General features: G+C 36.5%; 2 protein-coding genes across 3 annotated transcripts in view; one reads left to right on the plus strand and one right to left on the minus strand.

Moving 5' to 3' along the window:
- Nucleotides 1–619: 619 nt before the first annotated feature.
- The window catches only part of gpr158a (G protein-coupled receptor 158a), a 741,191-nt gene continuing 728,189 nt past the window's right edge, over nucleotides 620–13,621 (minus strand). Inside the window, exon 8 of the transcript XR_012399680.1 lies at nucleotides 620–866. The gene's annotated coding sequence lies outside the window, so the exon portion shown is untranslated. The remainder of the gene's footprint in view (nucleotides 867–13,621) is intronic.
- The window catches only part of si:dkey-105h11.2, a 28,400-nt gene continuing 20,832 nt past the window's right edge, over nucleotides 6,054–13,621 (plus strand). For both annotated transcript variants that reach the window (XR_012399681.1, XM_068217145.2), the window contains exon 1: nucleotides 6,054–6,221. Coding sequence is in view for 1 of the 2 variants with exons in the window: in XM_068217145.2 (XP_068073246.1) it covers nucleotides 6,216–6,221 (6 nt within the window). In the remaining variant the exon portion in view is untranslated. The remainder of the gene's footprint in view (nucleotides 6,222–13,621) is intronic.

Genomic DNA, 13,621 nt, shown 5'->3' on the forward strand with positions numbered 1-13,621 from the left:
TCAATGCTGCTTTGCTTAAGGTTTGTATGTGTTGTTGAATGTCAATACAGACTACTGCCACCTGCAGGTATGAAATGCATTTTCCTCACACAGGCCAGAACGTCCATTCTCAATTCAGGCCATGTCCACATGTACATGGGTTTTCTGTGCTTTCTTTAAAAGCAAAAATCTCCATCCACATAAAAGTTGACACCAATTTTTTTTTTAATTAAGTATATTTCGGGAGTAAATTGCAAACGTGAGAACAAAGTGTATGCCACAAACGTACAAAACTAGTCTCATTCACATCTTCCATATTTAGTGTGAACCCACCCACATAGCAAAATTTCTCTGGCCCAGCTCTGGCCCACACAATCAGGTTTTGCTTGGCCCACATGCCGCAGTGAATTACGGTACATGACTGGACCAAATCTGGCTTCTAGACAAGGGCCAAACACGGACCATATCTGGGCCAAGTCTCAGCCAAGTTAATAACTCATAACTGGGCCTGAACTGGGCCAGTAAGGTTGGTGTGTCACGATTGCAATGAAATTGATAAACCCATGAAGCATTGCGCTTTAGGCACACTATGGCCTTGTTTTTTCTCAGTGACCTGATTGGTAGAATTGATATATTTAATCAAAAATTATTTTAATGTATTTTAAATGTGGGTCAAGACTGGCCAAACTCACATGGCCCACAATCAACTTTTTAAATCTGGGCCAAATACTACGTTTTACATCTGGCCCAAATCTTGTATGCCGCATTATAGACGGTGCCACCTCTGCCAAACCCAGGCCATGGTTGGCCCACATGCTGTAAGCAAGTGCCGGATGAATGCCTGCTGTCCCAGCTTAATGCCAAATCTGGGCCAGAATTCTTTGCTACTAGGGCAGTCGTGTTGGCCAATCAGAAAGGAGAAAACAATGTGCACGCTGACATCATGAGATGAAAACGCAGGTTGTATTGACCACACTGTACCCAGAGTTTAAGAAAAACTTCAGTTTCAGACACCCGATACTGCATTTTCGTGTAGCCAAACTGCAAAACCACAGAGAAAAAAAGTCGCATGGACAGACCCTTAGTCAAACGTTGTCCTTTTGGTGTGCTCACACATAGCTCTTTGGTCAAAACAGGACAAGACGCATCTGACGTGAGGCGACAACACACGGTTTTCATCACCGCTAGTTCTTTGGCGTTGACTTGGCATGTCTCGGGTTTTAATAATATTAGCATTTTAAGATGTAAAAAGTAAACACCTTTTTCCAATTAATAAACATGTTTTTGAGCGAGTCTTATATTTCTTTATTTTCATTTGCTATGTCCAAGAAGAGCTTTTTAACGAGATGAGAATACAACATGAAATATAAAAAGTTAATCTATCAAGCTGGAAATCAATGCCTGCAAACCAAACAATTTTTAAAGATGTTGATGATATGTAAATGATGACAGAACTTTGATTTTGTGGTGAACTATCCTCAAAAGACCTTTTCTCTTTCTATATATGCCTCGCAGCTCCTTGTCATCTGACCGAGCGCTGCAGTGTTTCACTGGCTGCCTCGCATGCATGATTAAACCTCTGAAGATGATCCAGAATGTGGCACAGTGCCTGGTCTTCAACTGAGATGAGAGCAACAGCTCTCTTAGTCTCGCTTCACTGGCTGTGTCAGTGTACTGTACTGGCCACATCATGTTTAAGGTATTAATGTGTGTGTACAGGACATCTACTGAACCCGCCTTAAGCTAAATGATGCAAAGCTGTGCTCCTTCTTGGCATCTGTAGTCCAGATCAAAGGACCAGCATCCACACTCATTTAATAAAAATGTGCCTCTGCCTACAGAGGAGATCCGAAGACAACCTACAATTTCAAGGTAACGGCCTGGTCCTATTTTTAGTTATTCTAACAGTTATTGAGGAACTTTCACACACACATATACACATATCTATATCTAGATATATAGATGGACGTATACAGACAGAGAAGCAGCATTCAAAAAACCTTTATCTTAACGAACCAACAGTTGTTGAGACTTTTATTTCAGTATGTAAATGTACTGAAACAGAATATGTAGTAGGGGGCGGGGCTCTCTTTTGTACATCATTCCCTCATAGCAACCTAACTGTAAAGAGGGTATTAATAAGCAGGTGCTTTGGAAGCTCTTTGGTTGAAGTCGAAAGCAAGGCCGCCACTCCAAATTTGGAAGCAAATGGTTAGACTTTGATTGAAGATTACCAAAACAAATGTTTTTTTTTTCAGTGGATGAACTTGCACAGGCTTATTATTCACCTTACAGGGGTGGTCCAGAGTGTATTTTAAGGCTTGGTTGGGTTTATAAAATGCAAAATCGCATTACTTTTTCATATGCCTTACTTTGATTATATACAGCTAGTAAGCTAACAAGAGGCTCTGATTGGTCAGCTAACATATTGTGCTGTGATTTGCCAGGAAATGATGAGAAAACAAGTAATTTTGCTCACATTTTAAGATTATAAGGCTGAACAGCATGAAATGCCATCAAAGATTTCACAGTATTTCTCTGTTCTCAAAATAATTAACCCCTGAAAAAGCCAGAGCAAAGCAAACACTACCAGATTACTATGGTATAAATACAGCACTACAACATACGAAAGAGAGAGATCGACTTGGAATGTCACTTTCCTGTTCTGTAATGATTTGTTTAGCTGTGGTTTGATACATACACTTAAGAAAATGCTTCTTTTCTCCCCTAAGGATTTATTGAGCTGCCTTTGTCACCATCTTGTGACGGAACATCAACTGTTTTTGCTCTGCTCAGTATGCAGGCTGGCCACCAATGCGCTGAATCTCCGAAATTATGAATATTAAAAATAGGCACTATTCTTATAAATGAACTGCATAGTTGCAATCTAAACAACTACATTCTCGCCTAACACAGGCTCAAAAGTACATTATGTTGTCCAGCAGGTGAAATATTTGTCGAACTCTGGTTGCCACTCGTCTGGGCGGAGTAATACACAAGGGTAAAGAGGCTGTACGAGCTCTGATATTACTTTAATATTTCACAACTATCAGCCAATCAGATTCGAGAACAAGACAAAACTGTTGTATAAATATATAAACAATTTTTTTCGTACATCTTTTGTACAATGTACATAATAATGTATAAACCAAGATTTTTATTTATTTTTCTAAAGATTTATTTTTCTTTTAAAGACATTAACATACATTTAATAAGTCTTTAGTCATATACATGCTATTGTCAGTTTCATATTTTCCTTTTTTCCATTCATGTACTTATTTTAACACTTTACAATAACACAAACACACAAATAATGATGTATTAATATAACTAAACATCACTTTATTTTGAATTGATGAGTTAAGGTATGCGCTAATCATGAAGCAATTTTAACTACAACATGATTCGCGAGAGGGCGAGGCAGTAGGTAGTCCTGTCGCCTCACAGCTAGAAGGTCGCTGGGTTGCTGGTTCGAACTTCGGCTCAGTTGCCGTTTCTGTGTGGAGTTTGCATGTTCTCCCTGCCTTCACGTGGGTTTCCTCCGGGTGCTCTGGTTTCCCCCACAGTCGGGGAAGGCTAAATTGTCTGTAGTGTATGAGTGTGTGTGAATGTGTGTGAGGATGTTCCCCAGAGATGGGTTGCAGCTGGAAGGGCATCCGCTGCGTAAAAACTTGCTGGATAAGTTGGCGGTTCATTCCGCTGTGGGGACCCTGGATTAATAAAGGGACTAAGGTAACTATGAGTAGGTAAGAATGGATTAATGATGATGCGCCCCTCCAAGTAAAGTCATGACATAATTATACATTAACATACCTTGAGTTCATGATGGTTAAATTAAACCTAACTAATGTTGTAAATAATACACTGATTAACAAACAATCATGTAGTAACAAGTAATTAAGTCTACAATAAAGTAATGTTTAGTTTATATATTAATACATCATTCTTCATGTACTGTTATTGTAAAGTGTTATATTTTTATTCTACCCCCTAGTTCGGTTTACACAGAATTACAGTATTTCAAACTCCGACATGTTAGCTTCTATTGTCCATTGTTTTGCTTTAGTTTTTTTCAGTGAGAGCAGGTTACAGCTCAAGGCCCAGACAGAGAATCTAAAGTGAATCTGACGGAGCCTTTAGGGCCAGAATGCACCAATCCTCTCCAGCCACAGCTTGCTATGCTCTAAGATTATGATTCTGCTCTTTAATTATTCAAAAGCAGCCTTAAAATTTTATCACCTGCAAAGGAGCTGAATAATTTTTAACCCAGGCAGAGAGAAAGAGCTGGAGGTGAAAAATGAGGATTAGACAACTGGATGAAAGTGGATTCGCAACAGAGAGCGTACAAATGTCTTTCTCCAACATTCACCCACAGCTACTCCTGCCATGCCGGTTTGGTCTCTAACATTCAGAGACAACTGTTCTAAACCCCACAGATAAAGAGCAGATCACAAGGCCAGATCAGACGGATGTGTTTCTGTCAGACCTTTCATCACAAGTCCTCGTGTTCGCTTTCTCACTGCACTGAGGACAGACAGAGAGAGGAGGATGCCCTGGTTCCTTATTCTCACTATTCTCCATATCAGGCGCATTGGAAACACGTGCCTCAGCTTTTCATTTATTCATTAATTTTCTTGTCGGCTTAGCCCCTTTATTAATCCGGGGTTGCCACAGCGGAATGAACCGCTAACTTATCCAGCAAGTTTTTACGCTGCGGATGCTCTTCCAGCCGCAACCCATCTCTGGGAAACATCCACACACACATTCACACACACACTCATACACTACAGACAATTTACCCTACCCAATTCACCTGTACCGCATGTCTATGGACTGTGGGGGAAACCGGAGCACCCGAAGGAAACCCACACAAACGCAGGGAGAAGATGCAAACTCCACACAGAAACGCCAACTGAGCCGAGGCTCGAACCAGCGACTCAGCGACCTCCTTGCTTTGAAGCGACAGCACTACCTACTCCGCCACTGCTTAGCCCTGCCTCAGCTTTTATTTTTGCAAAATCTGAAATATGTTGCTTCAGGTACATTAAATTGCACATTTCAGAAGGCAAATCATCTAGAGCTGTGGTTCCCAACCTTTTTTAACTCGCAACCGACTAAACCAAACACATATGTTTCCATGGCCCACAGAAACATAGGCTCATTCTGAAAACGTAGCCCTATATACATTTCTGTAGATTGCGAATTATGTAGCCAGAAGTACGTATGGCTGCACTTCGTCTTTGAAATAAATGCTACGTAGCATTATGAAGCCATTCCTTTTTGTGCTTATCTTCGTATGGACGGTTTTCCCACTGTTACCAATTTGTCTAGTGGCTTAATGGAAATATGAGAAATAATTGTAAAGAATTTTTGAGAATTGACAAATATGTACCCTGGATGACGTTTATGTTTTCACAAATCCACTAGAGGGCGCTGTGTATATTTTTGACAATCTCAAATATGCCACTGGAGCACATTTCTCCTATAAGGTATTTACTGTAAATCCACTAGAGGCCGCTGTATACATTACTGCAAATATCAACATCCTTCTCATGCGTGTTCATTAATGATATAGTGTGATGCATAATATATCAGCTTGATATAGACTGACCCGCCCGACCCCTTCCCTAAACTGTTTTCCATGGTTTTGTTGGAATATATAATCCATTCCAATAAAGAAGGTCAGAGGTTTTCTTTAATGTCAAAAATATTTCTAATTTATTAGGCACAAATGAATGATTTGATGAACAGTATTTTCGGTATCTTCAATGCAATGCAAGAGTTACATTCAGGAGGTGCGCAACCAACTCTACATTTCCTGATTCAAGAATATGTATGTTTAAGTATGTTTTTATTGTGCAGTTTCACAAAAAATAGACTAAAGCATGTATTTCCAATGAACCTCTGTTGCTTTATCTCACTATAGAAAATGCACTGAAAAAAGGGAAAATGATAAAAATGGGCAGTTATTCCATGAACAGTTTCCATCATCTGTTCTCTTTAACAATATTATACTGCAGAGAGGAAAGGGAGGATACAGGAAGACTGTAATTACACTGTGCTGATGGGGTGGAGCATGTTTCCAGCGCTGGCTAACAGTAATCATCTGTGCATGCAAGAGCCGCAACAACATTTTGAAAAACAAATGGTGCAGCGGTTTATAGCACTTCACAGAGGCAAGTTCAGGTCTTAAAGGGATTCCCTTTTACTTCTGCTCAGTTCCTGTTGCTCAACTAATGACAGTAAGTGGATATTTCACAATTAGGAAACCCCTTTTACTTTTCAGCCTTTCAGTAGATGTTGGTAGATGTATAAGCATATTTGTTTGTTTTTCTAATATATATATATATATATACTTTTCATAGTCATACAGTTTATTTTGTGTACATATTATATTGCACAACATTTATGCAATGTAAAATTATAACACAAAATCAAGACAACAAACACTTTTATGTTACTTTTAATTATTTTAATAGATTAATCAGGTTTCATCTAGATTTTTTAAGTTATACAATGTTTAACTTAATAATTTTAGTCAGTCTGATGTAAGTTTAGATGACTAGAAAAGTTCATTTGATTCCAAAAGTTTCAGTGTGCACTGAAAAAAAGATGATATAACAAAAAGTCATGACAACCAATGTTTTATGTTACTTATTTTACTTTAACTTATCTATTTAATCTAGTTTTTAAGCCAATTTGGTTCATGTGAGTTAAGATGACTTGAAAAAGTTCATTTAATTCAACTCAACAATTGAAATCAGCAAGTTTTTTTTAAAGTTTGGTGGTATTGATTTGGGATATGGGTAATTACTTTCTTAGTAATTAATGTAATAATTACAGAAATTAATTACAAACGAACATACATGCGCAAGGTAAAAAAAAAGTTGTCTCAACTCAAAATTGTAAGGCAACTTGCTGCAAAGCTTTTTAGAGTTGGCTCAACTTTCGAACCAAGTACTGCACTTGACGATCATAGATCTTATGTCCTAAAGTTTGTTGCCTTAAAATTTTAAAGTTGAGTCAACAGTTTTCTTACAGTGGAGATATATATGTATATATATATATATATATATATATATATATATATATATATATATATATATATATATATATATATATATATATATATATATATATGTATATATATATATATATATATATATATATATATATATATATATATATATATATATATATATATGAGCAATATCAGTGCGATTTAGGCACTGGTGGGAGGCGTGCGTTGCGCTGCAACCAGTGCACCAACCAGTGCCGAAATACAGGCATATCGCACTGCTACGAGTGTGGTATTGCGTTTATACAACAGTTTGAAGCAAAATCAAACATGGAGAGTCTCAAAAACCCTTTTGTATGTGGAACTACATATATATATATATTTTATACACACAATCTAAAAACAAATATTCACACAATAAGTATACTGTATCAAATGATCAATTCAAATGTAGATAAGGCCACTTAAGTCAGACCAGTTTTTGTCATGCATTTATGTTAATTAATAAAAATAAGATTATTCAGTATAAATGAATGCTATATCTGACATCACTGTGTGCAAAATGAGACCCAACACTATAAAAAGCACTCAAATGATAAAATCTAATCATATGTATGTAATTGTAGCATTTGTATTTACATTAACATTCATTCATTTAGCAGACACTTTTATCCAGATGCAAATATCCAACACACCTGTGAAATATTCATTCGATTCTTTTTTTGTTTTTTGTTTTGACAGCAAGTGATTCCTTGCTAATTACTAAATCTATGTTGTGTATATACATTAAATACATATTACATAGGTTTTTGTTCATCTAGATTTGCTTTGGACACTTCCTGCTTTGTATAGTTGTCACTTTCATTTGTAATAATGTTCCAGCAGTATACCGGCCACTGATAATGCAAATCTATTCACCATGGTGTAACCGAAATCAGATTATTTACAAGCACATTAATTTCTTTTGTTACAGTCTAAATATAGTAAACATCATGGAAGCTTAAGAGTTTTATATCCATTTCTGAACAAGAATAAACCCAGAATTAAGAAATCAAGTTGCAATTCAAAACATAAACACAGATTGTTTCATTTTTTCAGCTGAAAATCAGAGAAAAAGGGTTAGAACTTTAAAACGGCACTGAGACAGGCATTGGGCATGTATATTATTGTTAATGTTTTTATTATTCTAATTACTATTATTGTTGTAGTTATTCTACTTATTATTACAGCCGCTTTAAATACATCTTCCAAACATTTTGCAGATATGTGCTCATTGCATATTCTTTATCTTTGCTTTTTTAATTCTGCTTTCTGTTTGTATTTTCCCCAATTCAGTATTTTATAATTATATTATAATTTTTTTCTGACGGTCTTTATCCGTTATCTTTCTTTTGTCTTATCTATAAGCTAGTCTAGCTTAAAAAAATTATATTTGTAGTCTGGCATTTATTACTGGATGACTGCGGACTGTCATTATGGTTTATTTTATTTATTATTTTATGCCTTAGTAAACCATTTCTTAATGTTTTAGTTATTATTGTCTATTGTGTTTGTAGTGAATGTCATGCCTGTATAGGACTATATATATATACATACATACATATGAGCCACTGAGCTACCGTACCGCAAAATTGCAGCGAAAAATAGTCAAAATTATGAGATAAATATTTCCAAAGGTACCATTTTATTTTTTTATTAAACTGTGCCAGAAGCAAGCTATAATAAAACACAGTGTAGATGCTAAGTAATCGTGCCAAATACAGCACCCGGCCCAACATCTATGTCAATGCTTTTGTCTTTCTTAAGTTGTAGATGCTGAAGTTTTTACTGCAGACTCGCTGTACCTTTCTGAGCCCACATGAGCCCCAGGGCAGCAATGACTGCTTTTATCTAGCATTCAGACGCTTTTCTCCTTCTTTTTTTTTTTTTTATTAAAAGCTTTGCATTTTCCTCTGTTGCCTCTTATTTCTGTTACATGGCTTACGGTTCTCTGATAACCTCTTTTCTGAGATAAACAGCACAAGGCATGCGGCCAAAACTAGACTAGAGCTGGGGGGAAAGGTTATTAGAAGATAACCTGAAGAGACCGATAAAAGTTTAAAAATGTAGGTGGGATTTTCTTCAATCTATGAGTGTCAGGGGTTTATCGATACTTTGGTTAAATAGTGTCTCTACAAACATTTATGCAAAACTACAAAATTGTATCAACTGCTTAAAGTTTTATCCTTTTTTTACAGTTGAAAGCTCATTATAGTGACTAAATGAATGTTTAGAATAAATACATAAATCAGTCAGATGATGAACATCTTTCTGCAGGTCTAGAATTTAATAATGCTGGTTAAAAAAAAAGGCTTAACCAGGTTGGCAAAATTTGGGTGGGATTGGGATCAGTTTTGAACGTGCATTTTAGGTTAATATTTAATAAAAACTAAGGGCTCTATTTTGACGGTCCATGCGCAAAACGCAAAGCGCAGGGCGCAAACGCTTTCAGGGCATGTCAGAATCCATATTTGCAAATTTAAGTACGGGAATATCCACTTTGCGCCATGGTGCATGGTCTAAAAGGGTTGAGTTAACTTTCTTAATGAGTTATAGATGTGTTTTGAGAATAAACCAATTAGAGTCTCATCTCCCATTCCCTTTAAGAGCCACCTGCGTCGCGTCATAAGCGCATTTGCTATTTACAGGACGTAAAGTAAGTTCACTTTCGCTTTTGCTCTCGTGGATAGGGAAACCTTTACGCACAGACATCAATTACCCTATAAATAGTTAATTTCGTTTGTAACTGCAAAGATTTGTTTCAAAAATCTTTCTAAATTCAGTTCTAATTTCCAGCAAACGAATAAATGAACAATATTAAGGAAGTGTGGTCAAAATACTGAGTTATTTCCAAATACTTAATACTTACAAATATTTAATCCTTTATATTTATATCCTATATATATATATATACTTATTATATATTTCCTTAATATATTATACCATTTTCATATGTAAAGATATTTGCGTATTGCTCTGCATCTTGTGTGTAAGCCAGGCGCACTTTGAACCAGACAATAGACCGACTTTGTTCTGGTCTAAAGATCAGACTATTTACAGTTTCTCAAAATAGCAACGCGCCAAAACACGCCTGCTTTTTTTTAGACCAGAACGCCTATGGGCGCACATTTGAGCGCAAATGCATTTGCTATTTAAACAGCGTGGCGCAACACCTCAAAATGACACTTGCGCCGAGGTGAAAGTAGCAAATAGCAATTGAGTTGCGTCTTGCGCCACATTGCGCCGGGTGTATGATAGGGCCCTAAGCGTGTGTACCTTATTATTTTTAGTTTGTAGGCTTTTTGTTTGTTTGGGAGGGTTTTGAACAGTTTGGGTAGAGAAATCAGGTGTATGTGCCAACACTGACCGCCATTTTCTCATTGTGATGTTGTGTTTGTACTTCTTTGGTAAAACTTGTATTTGCATACTTCAAAAACCTGTTTTTAGTATTAAATGTACCTTGGTCTATTAGTGGAACCATTAGTCATCCTGATTAACTTAAAGAGCCCCTTTTGTGGGTTTTTCATGCAGTGTGTAACACAGCTCTAATGAATGAAAACATCCAGTTGAGGTTTAAATCTGAAAATGCACTGTATTTAAAACTATTATCATTATATGTTAATAACTATTGATTATTTAACAAAATAGTAGACTCAGAGTCAAATAAACGAATCAAGATGGGTTGCTTGTACACATCAGGGTCAATACGGTACATCACCAAATATAAAGTGCTGGATACGATAAATGTAAATGCGCCTTTCCCTTCAGACACGAGCAGAGCACGTGAGATCACAGAACTGATCATAACTCGAAGCTGACGATCACTGACAGATGGAGATTTGGCCGGAAGGAATAAAGGGTTAAAGTTCATTTTCACAACAACACCACAGCATAGCTAACCGTGTGCTGTGTTTGTTCCTGTCATTTTTCTGACGATTGATGCAACATAACTTACGCTGCAACGTGGAATTTGTCGGCCGTTTGCTATTAAAGGAAGGAGCTGCAGAAACTCGCATTTATGGGACTTTGTAAGACTTTGAAAGGGACTTTATTAGTAACTGTTACAGCTCATATGGACCAGTTTCTTCTTCCTCCGGATCATAACATGTTAGTGTAATTAAAATTGTTGCTTTGTTTTGTGCAGTTTGCAAAATATGTCTTTAATTGTGTGTTACCACTTTTAATTGCTCTGCACGGCTTGTAATCACTAATCTATTATAGATCAGTGCTTGTACTGTATCTCTCAGGTTAAATCTGTATGGGGCTGTACACATATCACGTCCAAAACTACGTTAAAAAACATGCTGCGTCCTTTTTCCTTTACCGATTTAAATGCGTTTCTGAACTCGCAATAATGGATGCTGATGTACATGTGATTTTTTTTATTTTTAATATATTTTTATCAATTTCAAAAAATCTTTTTTCACATTGTCATTATGGCGTATTGTGTGTAGAATTTTGAGGAAATAAATTAACTTAATCAATTTTTGAATGTGGAAAAAGTGAAACGCTATGAATGCTGTACTTCCCGGATGCACTGTATGTTTATTTAGAGAAGTGGTCACCAACGTGTCAGTTGCAATCGACTAATAGATCTTTATCACTTTCCGGGTAGATTTTTTTGGTTGCATGAATTTAAAAAGTCAAAGTTAAGCTACTTTTTAAATAGTTAAAAAATGTCAAATTAAAGGTCATAAGCTGAAAAAGCTTCAGCAAAGCCGCTAAAAAAGATTGCTGACCACTGACTTATAGTATACTTACATCTGTGCACATTCTCCCCTGTCAAGTTTGTTTATTACAGATCACAACTTTTGCATGGAAAGTGGCGTATGCACATCTCCACCCATGTTTTGAGCATGTGCCATGTTTATAAACCAGGCCCCTGGTTATTTTTTATATGCAGATACAGTATAAGTTAAAATCAAGTTGATTTTAAACTTTCTGCCTTAGTAGTTGTAATGGATTGTTTTTTTGTTTTTTTTAGTTCAGCAATTTGTGCAACTCAACAATATGTTTTCTGCTGCAGTGGAAAATGAGCAGAGGAATTGGGCTTTGGTTCACTTCACAGGCATTCATACTGTGGTGAAGATCATTGCTTTATTGGATATGCGAATTAAAATCTTTACCCTGCAAAAGTAAAGTTCTATAAGCCAGTTTTTAAGTATTAATTCCTTTTAAAAAATTATATTCGCCGCCATTGACCCAATCTGCTTTGAAGTTTGTAATGGATGTGATTAAACCAGCTTTGGAGTACTGTAATTGCCAGCACATTCCATCTTGAAATAAAAAAATACTCAATAGATGCACAAGTGTCTATTTGCAAGAAGTGCAGCAGTGGACAAAAATAGAATCGGGTCTTTTTCACTCAGCTTAGCTCTCGTAAAGACTGTTTGACAGTTCGATGACTCATTTCCAAATGAACTGTTTCAGTTACATGATTCTGTTCAGAGAGCGATCTATTTCAGCACTCTCAAAATCACACAGAACTCTGTGCACCATTGTTAAAGGAATAATCGAAAAAAGCTTTCGTGACATTTGCCTTTACGTGAACTTTAATGACATGCAAATGTTAATCTGTAGGGTTTAATATGGAGTTGCCCCACCCTTAACCGCGTGGACTCTTCTGGGAAGACTTTTTACAAGCTTTAGGAGTGTTTATTGCTATTATTGATCATTCTTCTAGAAGTGCATTTGTGAGGTACATTGGATGAGAAGGTGTGGCCTGCAGTCTCTGCTCTAATTTATTCTCAAGGGGTTCTATTGGGTTGAGCTCAGGACTCTGTGCAGGCCAGTCCAGTTCCCCCACACTAAACTAACTCATCTATATCTTTATGGACCATGCTTTATGTATCTATGCGAAATAGACAGAGCGCACATAGACAGCCAATGATTTTGTGTCATTTACCTTTAAATGAACTTGCAACTTTTAATCTGGAGGGTTTAATATGGAGTAGCCCCACCCTTTGCAGGTGTAAGCAACATCGTAAACTCTTCTGGGAAGACCTTTTTATAAGTTTTAAGACTGTGTTTATGGCTATTATTGATCATTCTTCTAGAAGTGCATTTGTGAGGTCCGGCATTGAAAAATTAGAATTGGGATTGGGCCATAGTGTATATTTGTCATTCAAGCAGTTTGTCAATATTTGGGGCTATGAAATGATTATACAGCTAAGTGGCAAATTGATTACATAATCCCTAACATATGTATATTATATGTATAACATTTTTTCTGATTGTTGAATTAATAGTGTCCCAGATAGCATGTACCTGTACATCTGCAAGACATTTTAAAGAGCATTTTGGTCTGGAAAACATCTGCTTTGCACAATTTACAAACATTCTAAATAATAAAGTTTATTCAACATCCATCAGATCGATGTAAAGAGAACACATTGGTCTAAGAAATTTGCTTTCCAGATGTAAACACAAACACCAAATGAAGATGCATGTGTGCTATTAGGGGTTAATGGAGTTTTAACATATTGAATGCGTTCCTGCTATGTTTTACCAATATGCTGGCATAAATCAACATATTGTAACTTTGACACCATGGTAAGCACAGTGCTAGCATGAATTGGTACTTTT

Source organism: Danio rerio, chromosome 24 (genome assembly GCF_049306965.1).
Source record: "Danio rerio strain Tuebingen ecotype United States chromosome 24, GRCz12tu, whole genome shotgun sequence".
In the NCBI taxonomy this organism is placed as follows: domain Eukaryota; kingdom Metazoa; phylum Chordata; class Actinopteri; order Cypriniformes; family Danionidae; genus Danio; species Danio rerio.